The 18,249-nt window shown below is 30.6% G+C and overlaps 1 protein-coding gene across 3 annotated transcripts in view; it reads right to left on the reverse strand.

The window, feature by feature from the left end:
* The window catches only part of LOC142326047 (WW domain-binding protein 2-like), a 55,734-nt gene that overhangs the window by 10,112 nt on the left and 27,373 nt on the right, over positions 1–18,249 (reverse strand). The window contains exons 3-5 of one of the 3 annotated variants that reach the window (XM_075368141.1): positions 15,568–15,727; positions 10,287–10,439; positions 540–695 (exon numbers count right to left, since the gene is read on the reverse strand). In XM_075368141.1, the coding sequence (XP_075224256.1) occupies positions 540–695; positions 10,287–10,439; positions 15,568–15,727 (469 nt within the window). The remainder of the gene's footprint in view (positions 1–539; positions 696–10,286; positions 10,440–15,567; positions 15,728–18,249) is intronic. The other 2 variants (XM_075368143.1, XM_075368144.1) reach the window with 2 other exon arrangements.

The raw sequence follows: 18,249 nt of genomic DNA on the forward strand, positions 1-18,249 counted from the left end.
GATACATTCTGTATTTAGCTGTGGTCAAATACAATTTAAAACCAATAAGGGTTTTACTGATTTTGTGTGGGTCTGATGAGAGGACTGATGATGCTATTGTTAACAGCAAAATCACTATTATGATGTGAGTCTTATCACATTATGTAGTGTCTAAATGGAATGATTTATTAAAAAAAAAATAATCCTGTTTCTTTATAATGTATAAAAGAAAATTCAGAAAGCCGTTTCTATTATTACAAAAAAAAAAAAACTAAAATATTTTGAAACATGTAATGTTAATGAAATGGATATGTAATTCCATCATGATAGCCAATTAGGTAAAACAAGAAAAATAGCCATTGTTCAAAAAATCTTACACTACCAACTGAATTTGAATATTTAAGCACTAGATACACATCAGTTTATTGGTTAACAAGAACTGAAAAATTCTACTACATGGTATATTCACATAACATGCGCTCAGCAAGGACAATTTTTCACAAAACAATTAAAAAAACAAAATCCACATCATCAAAAACATATTAACTCAATAGACTCACAAAAATAAGAACTGTATGTCAGATAATTAAACTGACCAGGTGGCATTGGAGGTTGGCTAAATCCATTAGCACCAGATGGTGGAGCAGTAGCATAACCACTGTATCCATTAATTCCTGGGTATGGTGGTGGCATATCAGTCATAAACACAGAATTTGCTGTACAATCAAACGAATAACAAAATGAATTACGATATGTAATGTTATGTAATGTAATGCAATAATGACAATGAAATTATGAATTATATATATTATAAAAATATAATTAAAAATTATCATTAACTCTGTTATAGTTCAACTGCTATGTATTTCAAACTCAAATTTTAACAAAGAGAATAAGATGAAAGTATGTAACATAAAAATTTACAAACATTAATTATTACTATTCTCAATTAAAATTAACTACAAATTAGTAATTAATTTAGATTAAATTAACCATACATAAAACATAATTTACAATTTTTTTATGAGATTTGTAACACATAAAATCTTTCTGAAGCAAGCAATAAAAAATAGGCAAATTTTTTCAGGTTTAAAATAATAAAATTAAATTAAGTAAAATGTATTTTATTTTTGAAAACATGGGTACTTTTTCCAGTAATGATGCTGTGAAATTTAACACTGCACCTATGACATAATTAATTACAATTTTGAAACAACATAGCAAGACTAATCATACATTTATAAAAGTAAACGGAATTTTTCAATTTAATAAGTGATGATGATTGAATTAATTTACTAAATTTCTCCCCCTGAAATTCACAACAGGAAAATATGGAAATATAAAAGTATTATGGAGACAATGAGAATTCTGAAGGGTACTAATTTCAGCTTTAAAATATTGGATGTGAAGTAGTATTAGAATGAAGCTATGGGAATCAGCAGGTCATGATGACATGTGACCAAAATTATCTGACCTAGGCTCATAAAAACAAAACAGAACCTATTCAGTTCAATGACTTGTAATGACATGTAACACACACACACACTAATACTTCTGATGTAACATTAATACACACTCTAATATGTGTGTGTTACATCAGAAGTGTGTTCCTCTGTTGCATTAGTGTGTGTTCCATTGTTGAAATCATTTTCCAAGTCATTTTTAGTGAGCACCATAACCTCCTCTTGTCGCGTTTTATTTGATCTCTTCAAGTAGAATTTTAAGCTTAGGAAAGAGCCAAAAATTATAGGGAGTCATCTGGTGCATTAAAACTGCTCAAGTTGTTCGATCCCATGTTTTGCAAAAAGTCTCTGGATAAGTTGTGATGCATGGGGCTTGAGTTATCATCATGATGAATTTTCTAATTGCCATTTTTCCAAGGCTGCAGTCTCTTGCATCAAACAGCATTTCAACATATGAAAAACTATCTGGTATTCTTTATTGACAGTTTGTCCTTGAGGAGCACGTTTGTGAGGAGGCATACCTTGATAATCAAAAAAGACGGTCAGCATGACCTTCACATTGTTTTGTAACTGCCTGACTTTCTTTTGCCAAGGAGTTTTCCAACGTAACGTCTATCATTATCTCAGATTCATACCAAATAGACCATTGTTTCATCTCCAGTTACTGTTTTTTTCAAAATATCAGGATCAGTATTAAGATATTCCAGCATGTCTACACAACTTGCAATCGCTTGAGAAATTTTGGGGCAAATTTTGCTGCTATGTGCCGCATCCTGAGATCAGTTAAAATCAATTGCACTGAGCCAAATGAAATTCGTACTTCATTGTCAACCTCCCTCCCATTTTTTTACTTGACAATCATTCCTCATTTTGTGAACTTGTTCGATTTTTAAGGGATTTTTGCTAGTGGAAGTTTGCCCGCTCAGAAACTGTGATACCAAAATTTGTGTAACACCCACAAAGTTGATCACCAACAGCTGTTTGCATGTTCCTTTGTCTCTACTTGGTATCATAAAGTTTCTAACAAAATTTATAGCAGATTCTCTGCTCAACCCATTCAGTCATTTTGAATGGCAAAAAAATATGACAAGCACTACTCACATGTGTTGTTACTTTCACAGTTTCTAAGCAGCGATTGGCTGGAATTGCAGAAAATCAGTGAATCATGCACAACCAACACGAATAAAGGTCACATTCCACAATGGTCCCTTGCTGTTGTGACTACAACTACTTATTTTTTATTGCAATGCAATAAAAAAATAAGGTCGGATACTGTTAGATCACATGAAGTATGATCGAAACCTTTGAAATATGAGAGAAATAAAAGAAAGATAACCAATTTCTCTAATTTGGGTTAATTGCTATAGAAGAAAATACCTCAAGATATCTCTGAGAACTGATTCACTTACAGCTGGGCCAGTAATTTATTTGACTATCAATACATATGGCAGTATTTTGAAGAATGAGATTCCCAACTCCAAAGTTAAGGTGTAGCAATAATTTAATACAGGATGATCTGATCATTATTCACAACAGACAGCTAATTTTAAGATATAATTCTACTTTGCTCTTATGGTATCGGCAACTGAAAATGTGAACTAAAGGAACATATGTTACATGTAACAAAAATTCAGTTGAGGATTTAAATGCACTTATAGAAAAAAAATAATTTAAGAAAAGTTGTGTCAAACTATCTTACACAAATATATGTTGAAAACATTGATGATGTGATAGTGGTAATTGTAACACTGAAAATGTGATGTCATATAAAATTTGTAATAATGTGAAGCTGCTTTTTTGTCTTAACGATAGTTAGTTGTAAGGGTTTGTATTGCATTAATTTTGTAAGACATAATGGTCATTTACAAAAAATTTCCCACAAACTTTTTTTGATTTGAATATGCAATGATATGCTTGATGATACTGTAGGTAATCAGTGAACGAGATGAAAATAATAAGTAAGTTTAACAGTGAAATAATAGCAATTAGAAAAAATGTTTTTATAAATGTGTGCATAGCATAGAAACAACAATTATAACTGCAGCAGGAGAAATGTGGAAGTTTGAAGAACCTAAATAACAATTTTGTTACTGCACAACTGACTTTTTAAAATAAAATTTTACAGATTTTAATAAAACTTTTAAGATTTAATTGCATCTCCAGATAAAAGGATTGACTAATTATTTATTAAATTCTGCCTGAAGACAGTATAATGCTATTATTAATTAAGATATCTATTTTCTGTTGAACCTTTTTTTACAGTTTGACCATATTATGTGAAGTTTTAGCCCCAACATACGTGAATTAAGTTCCAAGCCGTAGAGGCAAGATATTTACAAAACATGATTTGAAAGATGATTCATAAAACAAGAGACAGGATCAGAAACCAGACCTGGGCGAAATTAATAGCTACTTCAGTATAGACAGAAATAATGGTAAATATGATTATGATTTTGCTAAAAACATACAGGCTCCCTAGGTTAAGCCTTTTTTAAGCACAGGAAAAGGCAAAGGCAGGCTTAGAATGAAATAGCTTAATAGCATTCAGAAAATATTAATAAAAAAGAAAGTGAGTTAAGCTAAGATTTCATACAGGACTGAAAAGAAGGGTATTAATGATAAAACTTAGCATAGTTTTATCATTAATAAGAGTATCTAGCTACTCTTATTAATGATAAAATTAAGCATATCTACTCAGATCTTAAACCAATTTAACGGACAAAATTCTCAGCTCTTTAGTAACACTTCTTCCACCCCAATATTGTTTCAGTTAATGATGAAGATCAACCGGACATCAACCAATCATACTATTTCTTTACATTCTGCAGTTAGTCAAGTGAAATACATATTTAAAAAAAAAATTTCATAATTTTTTTTTAATACTTGAAGAATATATTTGTTTTAAGACATACTTAAGAGTAGTTTACTTAAGGTCACCTACATACATTAATGTAGTGGTTAGCGTTTGAAGAAGTTTTTTGAAAGAAGTTTTAAATTCAGAATTCAATTAAATTATTAAAAATTTTTAGTTGAATTTTATACTTTTACAAAACAGAAAACCATACTGTAATTTTTTAAATAATAACAAAAGAATATTTTTCATTTAAATTTGAGAATTATTTTAGATATGCTGTTAGATCTTCAGTAAAAACTAAGTGAAAATTACTGAATATACCAAAACTTGTAACCTCAAAAGAAGTGAAATATAAGAACACAACCATAACCACAAGACAGTATATACTAACAATACCAATCTTAAAAAGAAAGAGAACTCACAATTCTCTTTAAAAATATATATATATATATATATATATATATATACATTGGTAGAACTGTGAACTTAAAAAGTAAATTAGGAAAATATAGCAAATGAGAAATGAAGTACAGTAACTACCTGTGCTTTGATGCATACCATTTCCAGGGTTAATAAATATTAAAACAAAATATCAAATAACATGGGTTAAGAAAAGGAACTCACACCTATGAAAATATAAATACATAGTAAGCAGTTTCATAACAGAAAATTTAGCAATATCAATATTTAATAATTAATTATTATTATTAATTACCTGAAATATTAAAGTTAAAAAAATATATATACAACTGGAACATATCAAGACATTCAACATGCAGTCATCATAGTAATATATCAAGCAGAATTTCATGGAAGTAAAACAGGCAGTTTTTCATCCGCTTACTATAACATTACATTGAGTGCATTCAACATGCAGTCATCATCATGGTAATATATCAAGCAGAATTTCATGGAACTTTTGAATTTCATGAAAGTAAAACAGGCAGTTTTTCATCCTCTTACTATAACATTACATTGAGTGGCTATATCTATCTATTTACATTGAGTGGCTATATCTATCTATATAAGAATCTTTTGCTAAAACGATTGATCAACAAATTACAATCTCTCAGATGATTCTACAGCCAAAAATAAGAAAAATAGTTCACATAATATAGGTCACATAATGGTTGGTTAGTGAGTTTCAGCTTGTCAAACATTTAGCCTTACTTTTTGCTCCCACTGCAAAATTGAACCGTATTAAAATTTTTGGGGTACAAATCAAGGGGTAAAGTGGTACTTCATTTTGGTTTTTGATCTAAGAAACTGAATAAAAGTGATCCCTGACCTCTACCTCACTATGATTTTAAGAAAAACAAAATAAAGCACAAAAAATTTCAAGTTAACCTTGTAGAGAATTTAATTCTAAGAAAATTGATATAAACATCTATTAAAATTAAACACAAATTTGAGAAGTTAAACTTTAGAATCAAAATACATAGACTGGATTGAAAAAATGATACAATTTTAAACAGAACAATTTAGACACAAATGCTAAAAATTATAAAATAAATTTGATTATTTTTATTTTATTTGTTTTTATTTATTTTTTTTGTTTGAGATCAGAAGATTGAGGCGGCCATTTTATTGATTAATTTCAATCAATTTATTGCTTACTGTGTTATTTAAATTATTCATTACATCATGACAGTAGTGAGTAGGGGTGGCATCATTGAAAAACCATATTTGCACTGTATCTGCAATCGTATTACCTACCAAGAGTTCAATCAAGACTTGTTTGCAAAAATGCAAGTACTGTTCTACATTGAGCCTTAGCAATAAGAAAAAAGGACCATGAAGTATACCAAGAAGACCACACCTCACATTAAACAAAAAAGTGGGTTGGAAATTACTTGTACTAGTCTCATGAGTATATGAGTATTTTCTTCTGCCTAAATGTGAGTATTGTGATAATTTACAATACTATTTCTTGTAAAACAGGATTATCAGTAATTAAAATATTACTTAGGAAATCGGGATGATGTTTACATTTTCTATATATTTTTTTTTGTCATTTGATTAGTTTGATGCAGCTCTTCAAGATTCCCTATCTAGTGCTAGTCATTTTCATTTTGGTATACCCCGTACATCCTACATCCCTAACAATTTGATTTATAACATTTCCTGCCTGCACAATTTTTTCCTTCTACCTGACCCTATGTTTTAATTTACATTATGTTTTAATGTAAATAATGTTTTACATAATGTTTTAACTTACATTACGTTTTTCAAACACTGATGAAAATTGTTCTGTTTAAAATCATATCACTTTTCTGATAGGTGAAAGTTGAAGTTCACAAATCTGCATCAATAAATTTTAATCGATTTTTTTCGGAATTAGGTACTCTACAAAGTTAACTAGAAAAGTAGGGGGCTTTGTGAGGAGGGGTGGCTTTCAAGGTTATTTTATTCCAAACTTAATTTGGAATTTCTTAGATACATTTCACAGATAAGAATAACATTTATATAACATTTCAACGGTAAGAAAGCACTAATTTACTAAAGAACCGTCGTTTTCTGACCTATGTTTATATGAACTACTTATAAAAAAGTATATGAACTAGACATACATATATCTTTTGAAAAGTCAAATAATGACCACTGTGCTAATTAAATTCAATATTAACTGAATCTATCCATCAAAACAGAAACAGAGGTAAACTTACCAAATTAATAAAAATATCAATTTTTGTGGGATCCCAACATAATCAGTTGGTATTCAGTTATATCAATCATATCAAAATCCATTATTTAAAAAAAAAAATTTAGTTTAGAATTTACTATCACTGTTTATTATGAACATATAGTAATTCGTTAATATTTCATAATGTGGTTATTTAGTTTTATATGCTTTTCTATGTTTTTACCATAAGCATTAGTCTTTTTTAAAATTATTCTATTTGTGTAATTATATTTGTGGTAAAAATTACTAATCTGTTTCTTTTCTGTTGTATTTTTGTAAAATTATCATGGTATTTTTTTATTCTGTTTTTTTTTTATACATTTTTTCTACAATTTTATCATCAAAGCCATTAAATATTGCTATTTATTTTTTTCATATATTTCTTTTTACAGTTTTTTGTATAACGAATAGCTCCAATATCAGGTTTGATATATATGTATGTATAAAAAGAAAAAAGTACCAGTTTTCCACCAACCGTACACAATTCAATAATGCCTCTTGCCTTACTCTTATTGTTTTATTCCATTTTAAGAGCGTTTTAAAGGGTTTCCCTCATCGTCAGTTAGTAAAAACTTTTTAAAATCACACATTAAACTCAAAAATATTAAAATTGTTGCATATTATAAAAATATGTAGTCAAAAAATTAAAACAATTCATGTGGCCAGCCACACATACAGTACTGTATACTTTAGTTCTTGGTTGGAATTTGAAATCACCAGCCTCTTAATCTCTATCTCTCTCTGAGTGGACCAAACAGGTGATTGTCTAAAGAAGCAATATCAAGGATAGATGGAAAGTGTGCCATACCTCAAACCTGATTTTTAAAAGTTTCAACTGCGTGAACAGCATTATTTGGATGGGCAATCTCGTGCAAAAAAAAAAGCCTTTTTATTGACATTTGCTTATATATTTTTTTTACATGAAATACTGGGCCCTTGCAAATACAAAAGAGACTGTTGATATTAATATTCCAGCTAAAGGTTCATTTTTGAACTTTATCCTGATAGGCAACTGTGGACGACTCCATTCCATACTCAGTTGTTTACTATCTGGCTCAAAATGGTGGATGAAATTTCATCCCCAGTGATGATTCTGTCTAAGAGAGAAGAGACACCTTCATTATCACAGTCAAATTTTGCTGACAGATGTCTAATGCAGTCGTTTGTTTATGCAGCATTGCAATTGTTTTGGGACCCACTTGCACAAATTTTGTGAAAGTTGTGTGATTTTGTAGACACGACCATAATTGATTTTTTTCATACTTTGCCAGTTTATGAGTAGACACTTTATTTTTCATAATCATGTGTTCAATTTTTTCCTTAATTGTAACTGTGACAAGTGCCCAGCTTCTTCATGAGTTGCACCACTTACGACCATCTTACAATTTTTCAATTCACTCAAAGACACTTTTTGCGCTAAATCACTGTTCCTAGATTGTGATATAGTCTTTAATAAATTTTGACCACTAATATACCTTCAGATCATAAAATAATGATTACTGTCCACTGCTCTTCTTCAGTGCAAATAGAAAGCAGAATGGCCAAGGTTAATGTTACAGTAACAACAATAGAAGTGATTATACAGAAATGTTTAAAGGAAGTTAACTACACATAGTATCTATATACAAAAACAGCAGCCCTGCTGACTGAAACACAAATGCAAGTACACTGCAGATAATCAACTCATTCTCATGTATATATCTCCAAAATTGTGTTTATATTTCTACAAAAATATAACATTTTTTGTTGTGTCATTTTCAAAAATGAATGAAAATATCTGCATTACAGGAATAGACAAATGTGGATTCTTCACTTCATATAATAAATATGTTAAATTCAGTAAATCTGGTATTAAAAAAATATGCCTCTTATAATAGAAGACTCCATACCTATTAGTTAAATAAAACATGATGCAACACTTTCGAACAAGCAATCAAGAATCAGTCCCATAAAGCACACTAAGGTTGTGTCACTCATCCAGTAAAAGATAATGCAAGCTTTAATATTTCAAAAAACTATAATTAGTAAAAACTACATTCATATTACTTTTCTAACAAATGAAGCTGATACTTAAAACTTTTTTTTGAAACAAAACAAAAAATACATTTTCGATTTGTGTTACTTTTCTTCTAATTACAAGATATTCAGAAGAATTAAATTCCAGTTTACAAGCAGTAAAAAGGTAATTGAAACACACTGTCCTTACCGTGTATACATTTAAATTATTCTAAGAAGGAAATGTAATTGACACTACTTCTACTTAAAAAAACCCATTTCAGCAAACCAAATACGAGTGTGATCAAAAAATACGGTAAATGAATTTTTATAGCGGCAACTGCTGACGCTACATCCATATGCTGTAATTTGTCCAATAGCGTGATCAACTGAGACAGGCAGGGACAAGTTGTAACACGTTCGAGCTTGCCAGTCAGCTGCCAGAGCCGCTAGAGAGAGGTTGTGTTTATCGTGTCTTGTCGCGCAACATGGATTTTGAACAACGCATTAACATTAAGTTTTGTTTTAAGTTGCAAAAGAGTGCCAAAGAAGCTCACGAAATGTTATCGGTGTACGGTGATAATGTGGTAACTTTGAAGACTGTGTACAAGTGGTATGACTGATTTAAAAACGGAAATGAGTCTGTTGAAGATGAGCAGCGTGCGGGACGTCCAATAACCTCAAAAACGGTTGAAAATGTGCAAAAAGTGGAAACAATGGTTCGTTCAAACAGGCGAATGACTATTTGAGAGCTATCGGAATATCTTAACATCTCGTACGGATCCGTTCAAAGCGAAACGACCAGAAAAATGGACCAATGGCTTCCTTCTTCACCACAACGCACCGTGTCACACCTCGCTTCTCATTCGCGAGTTTTTGGCTGAAAAAAGTGTTCCTGTCTGTCCACATCCGCCATACTCACCAGATTTAGCACACCATGCGACTTTTGGCTCTTCCCAAAAATTAAAACTGTGCTTAAAGGAAAACGTTTAGACGCCATTGCTGACATTGAGAGGGCCACGACCGAGCAGCTGAAAGCCCTTCCGAAAGACACCTTCCAGAAATGCCTCCAGTCATGGAGTCAGCGTTGGGATAAGTGCATTGCTAGCCAAGGACAGTACTTTGAAGGAGATAAAATCGAATTCTATGTAACCTTATTACTTTTTTTAATAAAAAATTATTCACCATATTTTTTTATCACACCTCGTATGCTGTAAAAATTAAAAAACTGCACAATGATACTTTGATATTAAAAAAAATAGTCATAAAATATCACAGGATAACTTAAACTAACAAACTACAATTCCAATACCTGGTGGAGAATTAGGGAATGCTTGTACACTAGGAACCCAACCGTAGTATCCACCTGGAGCAGGAGCATATGCTGGTGGTGGTGCAGCATACCATGGACCTGGAGGTGGTGCATATGGAGGTGGGGCTTCCCTTGGTGGTCCTGTGCGAGATGCTGTAAGATGAATTATGAAATATTGACTATTACTAAATGTTTTTTATCAATTACAATCAAGATTGAAATTGAAAATATCACAAAATTAATTTATGAATAAACTTATGAAGAATTTACCACCCAAGTAATGCTTTGTAAAGATACTTTTATACATTACAAAAAATAATTTAACTCTCATTCCTCTAATTTTTCTCTCATGCTATGCTTCCCAACTTTTAATATTTTTATACATATATCTATTGTGTAAATACCTTTGTAAGTTATATTTTTGTGTTTTCCTTCTCTTTACTACTATCATTTTTTTATATCATAATTCAGTTTTATGTTGTATTCTTTTGAGACATTTGTGGATTTTTAACTAATTTAAACCTTTTTAAAGGTGAATGGTGGTGTTTAAAAACTGCCACATGAAAACAATTTCCAACTCTTACAAACAACAAAAGAAAATAGATATGTTCCTTGATTTCACAAAATTATTTTAAAAAATCACAAAGCTGTTTTGATACACAGTACCTTCCTTAGAAGTTATAAACAGAAAACCAAGGAAGATACTGTGTACTGAAACATTGTTGATTTTTAAAATTTATTACTTACCAACATTTTGAAATATTAGATATATAAACATTTCTGTAAACATGTCTGTAAACATTTTGTGGCTACAATACTAAACATACATTAACCAAACTTTACAGGGCCCACATCCACACCTTCAGGATTGCTTTAAAACAAAAATTCAAAAGTAACAACTAAGAAAAAGATAAAAAATGCTTCGTTTTTCAGTATTTGGTAACATCGATATATATATATATATATATATATATTATTACATATAAAATAAAATAATTTACACTTAGAAATTAGATTAAATCTATAAATTAATTGACAACAGACTGCTTCTAGCAATAGCTTCGTGCAGCCGCCTGATGTAACTAAATATATATATACATATAAATTGTATAAAATTTATAAACTAAGTTCCTAACATTTATTTCCACAGTCTTACATAACGCGTTACATTAAACAGATTGTTAAAAATTAAATTAAGTGGCTGATTCTATCAAAACAATCTTCTTTATCAAAAGTTTTGGATATCAGCTTTTCTCATAATAATGAGTTACAAATGAAGTTCTTCTGCTTTATACAGAATAAGTACGATAGTCTTTAAAATTAGACAGCAAAATATTAAATTGCTTTTGACACTTTTCTTAAAATGCCAACAAGTTCAATTGGTTATCGCAGCAGCTGCTAAAAGATTATTTTAGATCGGGATACTTCAAAAGAGTAGAAAAGAATGGAAGATCAGCTTCACACATCTGCCAAGCAAGAGCGTCAAAAAACATTTTTAAACATGCATTTAATTATAATTATAAGGATGACCCAAAAATAAAAATTGGATTAATGGACAATGTTTACAATTATTTGTCAAGATCTTCGATACACAAACGAATCTGAAGGAATTTGTTGCAACAAAGGAAAGATTATTTTACAAACTCTTGAGACGCCTCCAGAACCACCTAAATCATTAATATTTGGAACTGACCCTCATTCAAATAAATGTTTAAATCTTTTGGTGCAAAAAATAAATCACCAACCCAATCAACATTTCGCATTAAAGGACAAATTTATCATCAGTTGGTTTCTTTGTTGTCTACCGAGTGGTGAAAATTCGAATTTTTTACAGATTTACTTTATTGAAGACCCTGACTTACAAGTCTCCAAGAAGATGTGATGTCATACATGGAATCAACAGAGAAATAGTAATCCACTTGCAATCTTTCTTCACAAACATCATCAATCAGTTTGTTCATTCAAATTGGATTTGGAAAAATGATGTCTGATTCTTTCTAAGTAGTTATTCGGCTAAGTAAGACATCTACTGGGAAACATGAAAGGTTCAATGACCCAACAGCAGATGAAATTGCAATAGTAACAACTAGAAATGAATGTACGTCCATAGATACTGTTCTACATTGATGAGGTAGAACTTTAAAGTGAATTTCAGGAATGCACAGATCATACAACTGCCTTCAACACCCATTAATTTTTATGAATGGGTCTAATGGATATCACTTCAGTTATGTTCAAAGCAACCCTACCACTGGAATACTGAGAACAAAAAAAAATCATCTCGATCATTTTATTGTACTCGCTTAATGGCTGTCCAGATCTATTTATTACAGTTACATGCAACCCAAAATGGCCAGAAATCGAATTCTTTTGAAAGGTAATAAGCAAGCTTCCAATCGCCATTAAGTTATCCTAGAGTGTACAAACAAAAGCTTTCAAAATTGATGGATGTTATCACTCGCCATTGTATTTTTTCAGATGTTTGTTGGCTGTACTCCTTAGAATGGCAGAAGCAAGGTTTGCCTTGTGCACATATCCTAATTTGGCTAAAGGAAAAGGTTCAACTTAACAGCATTATTTGATTATTTCAGCAGAGCTTCCAGATAGCAACACGAATCCTGAATTATTTGAAGTAGTATCAAAGAATATGGTGCATGGACCTGCAGTCAGCTAAATCCAAATTCACAATGCATGAAGAATAACAGATATAATAAACACTTCCTGCAAATGTTTTTAAATTCAACAAAAACAGGAACAGACAAGTTATGTTATATCGTCAATGCTGTCCTTAAAATGGAGGATTTACAGCTGAATTACGTACCAAATCAGGAAAGTCTATCAAAACTGGATTGTAGACAATAAGTGGATCGTACCATATAATGCAATATTATCAGATGTTTAATGCTCATATCACGCAGAATACTGCAACTCAGCGAGATCAACCAAATATTTTGCAAATATGTGAACAAAGGTAGCACCATAATATGGCTGTTCTTCAAACATGTAATAAAAACCTGCATGATAAAGTGCTTCAATATCAGACAGAACATTATATAATAACCTTCAATGAAGCTTTTTGGCATTTTTTTGTAGTTGCCTTTCATGAAAGATATCCAGTGGTAACCCATTTTAGTGTTCATCTTGAAAATTGTCAGTTTACTTTTCATCTGATAACCATCAATGTTTTAGAAAAACATCAGATACAACACTTACTGCTTTCTTTAAACTATGCCAGAATGACAGTTTCACAAAGACTATTATATTGCAAAGTAACCACATATTATACATGGGATAATTCAAGGAAAAGATTTTTGTGATTTCATAGAGGAACACCAGTACCTTGGACTTCCAAATGTATTTTCATCCAACACTATATCACGTGTTAACACTGTACATCCGAGTCAATCAGAATGTTTTTATTTGAGCATGCTTCATCATATTTCAAGGACTTGAAATTTGTGAACTTATGTACTGTAAACATGAGAGTTTTTTGCACATTTCAAGAGGCTTGCTTTAAACTGGGACTTTTAGAAAAGCTGATCACTGGAAAGAGAATGACACACAATCCTTACAAAATCACCTTCTCAGTTTTGACAGTTACTTGCAATTATATTAATATGTAGTGTACCAAGTGACTCACAATCGCTGTGGAAGCAGTTTAAGGATGAGCTTTCAGAAAATGTCCTACGCGAAAAAAAATTCTTAATCCAGACACAGTTTTTGACAGCAAAATTTACAATCTTGGATTTCAGTTTTTTTGAAAATGTTTGCATTGATACTGGCTCTAAAAAATTATACAAATTAAATTAGGACTTCAATCACTTCAACGTAATGCTTTCAGTGCGATTGAACTGGAGTTTGACAAGGAAACAAATTACAATGAAAACAACCAAGAACATTACTTTCAGAGAACAAGGAAAAACTAACTAACAACTTTATGTTTTTAACACTGTTGATGCCACAACACAATCAAATAAATCAATTTTTTTTTGATACCCCTGGTGGAACTAGTAAAAATGTTTCTTAAGTTAATCTTGGCTAAAATACAAGTCAGGAAAAAGAATCACAATAGCTAATTGATCCAGAATTGCTGCTACACTGTTTGAGGGAAGTCGAACAGCACATTCAACTTTAAAGTTGCCATTTGATATTGACCATGTAGAAAAAATTACATGCAATATTTCTAAACCATCAGGAAGAACAAATTTATTGAACGAATGCAATCTCATTGTTTGGGATGAATGCACAATGTCTCATCAGAAAGCTTTAGAAGCACTTAATGAAACATTACAGGATTTTCAAAATAGCATCCCTTTTTAGAGAGAAAGTATTATTATTGCAGGAGATCCGACAAGCCCTTCCTGTTATACCAAAATCCACAGCGGCTGATGATACTGATGTGTATCTAACACTTGCATAACTAACATGCAAGTTCACCTTTCAGACTGTGAGGCTAACAAATCTGCCAATCAATTACTAAGAATCACCTTTCCTGATAATTTTTGTGTTTTTGTACAACCATCAAATAAATTAATTGAAAAATTTTTCCTGAATTTCACTGAAAACCATAAAAATCATCACTGGATTCGATAAAGGGCAATTTTGGCACCTTACATATGAATATATTAAACATGAATAAACATTATATGAATATGTTAAACATTATAAATTCTAATATTATGAAACTCATTCCACGACCATCAAAGATTTTTCTTTCTATAGATACTGTAATGGAGCAAAATGAGTCAGTTCTGTATCAAACAGAATTTTTTAATTCTACCAACATCTACAGAATGTTGCCACATCACCGGGAGATTAAGACAGACACTACTATTATGCTCTTGCAGAATCTGAAGCCACCAAAACTTTGCAATGGTACTGTACTATAAATCAAAAATTTATCAAGAATTATTGTAGAAGCAACATTTCTTACTAGAAAAAATATATGATTTTAATTTCAACCAATCTCCCATTTCAGTTTAAAAATTTGCAATTCTCTAAAAATATCACACACAATGACCATCAGCATATCACAAGGACAATTCCTAAACACCGCTGGATTACTGTAGGAAAACAGTTGTTTTGGTTACGGTAAATTATATGTGGCTTGCTTAAAAGTTGGTTCAACAAAAAAATTTATTCATTTAACAGAAATGGCATTAGTCTACCCAAGCTGGCCCGATCGACTAACAATAAAAATTATTCGACTCTCCCAAAATTATTAGCCACCAGGCCAGCTAGTATTATATATAAAATTAAAAATATATTTAATTAAACATACCCATATGTGCAGCCTTTAACATTGCTTGTCCAAAATCAATGGCACCACCTTTCTTAAACACAAGTTTAAATTTAGCTTCTCCAACCCAATTACCATTCTGTTGAGCTCTAACTTTACCTTTTATATAATTTGCACCAAATACAGGCTGTTCCAATTCAACCTGCAATTTAAACAAGCAAACAGTTTATACATACAGATAATACTCCAATATCAATAATAAGTGTAAGTATAATCAACTAGGATATATAAATTCTTTATTATTAATAATTATCAAATAAATCTTAGAAATAGTTTCCAGATATCTTTTGCAGCTTATAGAGTAGAAGCCCATTAACCATCTCTTATACGAGTATATCTAAAGTCTGTCAAATCCCAAGAACATGAGGTCACATTACATTACCAATTGAAATTAACAACAAAATGATGGTGTAGTCAACTAACCAACCTCGTTTCTACCTGTTGACCTTCCACAAAGGAACTCTCTGCATTAACTCTCTTTACTCTCTGCATTATCCCAGTGTACAAAACACATGACAGTAAATGATCAAATAAAATTGTTGATGATGTCTGTAAAAATGTTTATCTTTTTTTTTAATACTCTCTATACCCTATTATCACAGGAATATGAAAACTACAATCATACAAAAAATAAAACCTTGATCAGCTTTCAACAGTTCTAACTGAAAATTAAAGTCTAGTACTATTCAATATATATAATATATATATATATATATATATATATACAGCGTTCTGAAATGTATTCGCTGAACTTCAGGAACTGATTCAGAACACTAAAATGAGCAAAAAAGTTATAATCAACATAAGGGATATTCCATTCTAATTATTATTTTTGATTTTGATGATTTTTTTATGGCCAAAAATTTTTTTTTTTTAGTAATAAATTATTTTCTAACACGCCAACAAGTAAAAACCAGCCATTCGTCACTTTTTCCATGAGCTGTACCATTCTTATTTTACATTGTACAGAGGGTTAAAAAGGACTTTTTGGAAAGAGTAAAGATAGAATCATCTTAGTGTACTAAAAATTCATTTTGTTACATAACCAAATCTTCTATGTTTACTCAAGTTACATTTACAATTGTTTTTTTCAAATTTTGGGCCTAAAATAAATAATGAAGGGCTTAGGGTAACAGGGCTCTCTTAGGTACTAGTAGTACTTATAAAAAAAAGAACTGTAACTGAGTGTCCTACATTCAAAAAAATGGCCACCAAATTCTAAGATTTTGAAAATTTCTCATTTTTGGGGCCCAAAAACCTGTAGGACAGGTGGAAAAAATCTGAAATTTTTACAGCATTAAGTACTTTTTATGTAGATTAAGACTATATAAAATTTATTTTGTTAATCACAGGGGTTGATGAGTAATGAAGCAATCAGAACCGCAAAACACTGTTCCTTCTAACTGAACGATGTATCCAAAACATTCACGCATGTATTTTTTCAGATAATAATGTACACCTACTATACAAAATATTTTGATGTCTTTAATGAGAGCTTATATTCTACATAATTTGTTACTTAAAGTATGATTCATACACACAAACTGCAACACTAAAGTGAAACATTCAACACGAAAGTGAATAGACATGCATGGATGGACTTGAATGTTTGCATAATCTTGAATGTAAACATTATAGAAGGCTTAGTTACTGCTTTGATTTCAATGTGATATGTTATATTGCTGCTAGTGTTAACACTGTGGTTAGGTACTGTACACTTGTTTATAAAGTAATTTTATTAGCAGTGAACTTCTTGCAATAGCTTTTATTTTTAATTTTATTAATTAGAGAAATTTTTATTTTAGCTGTACAGAAACTGGGATAAGACAAAGTGAGGTGCAATTTGTAATTTTATAATTTATACTAACTGTATTGTTATTGTAAGACTCCTTTAGAGTTTACTGAACAGCAAGTAACATTGATATCTTTAAGAAGTGGATATATTGAAACAAAAAATATCTGTACTTTTCATAAATCGAATATTTAGATAAATATTTTCATACTAATAGAAAACATTGCTCTGATCCATTTAGCTGTAACATTAAACAGGTTAACAAATCTCTTCGAGAAATATCTTTGGCACTTTCAACAAGCAATCCAAATTTAAAATTAATTCCAGGTAGAGCATTGTGTACAAAATGCTTAAACAAAACACAAAAATCACAAGATGATACAAAAAACAAACCAGAATGTTATTATATTTGAGCATAAATGTGTTACAGTCAAGTCTGTAAACTTGTTTGGTACTTGGTATTTCCTCTGTTAAGGTTCAGTAATTATCAAGCAGTGCAAAGGAACCAATTTTAAAAAATAATGTTACAAAAATAGTAGTCAGTTACCAGCAAATTAAACGATTCCTTTGGCTTAAATATTTCTACAGAAGAAACCAGTTTAGTTAACACAAAATTATGCTGATTTAGGTAGGGAATATGAAGAATTAATCATTAAAATAAAGGATAAAATGAAAACAGTTTACATCAACACAGGAAAAAATTAATATTTTAAGTTTATTATAAAGCAGCTGAAGCATTAAAAGAATTCAAAATTTGTTTAGTGTTAGTCAGTATTTAGCCCGTCAACCCAAACAATTAGTTAAAACAAGTGGAATTTTGCCACAAATTGGCAAGAAGAAACCCAGTCAACTGATGAAAATGTTATTAAATG

The sequence above is a fragment of the Lycorma delicatula genome, chromosome 6 (assembly GCF_047948215.1).
Source record: "Lycorma delicatula isolate Av1 chromosome 6, ASM4794821v1, whole genome shotgun sequence".
In the NCBI taxonomy this organism is placed as follows: domain Eukaryota; kingdom Metazoa; phylum Arthropoda; class Insecta; order Hemiptera; family Fulgoridae; genus Lycorma; species Lycorma delicatula.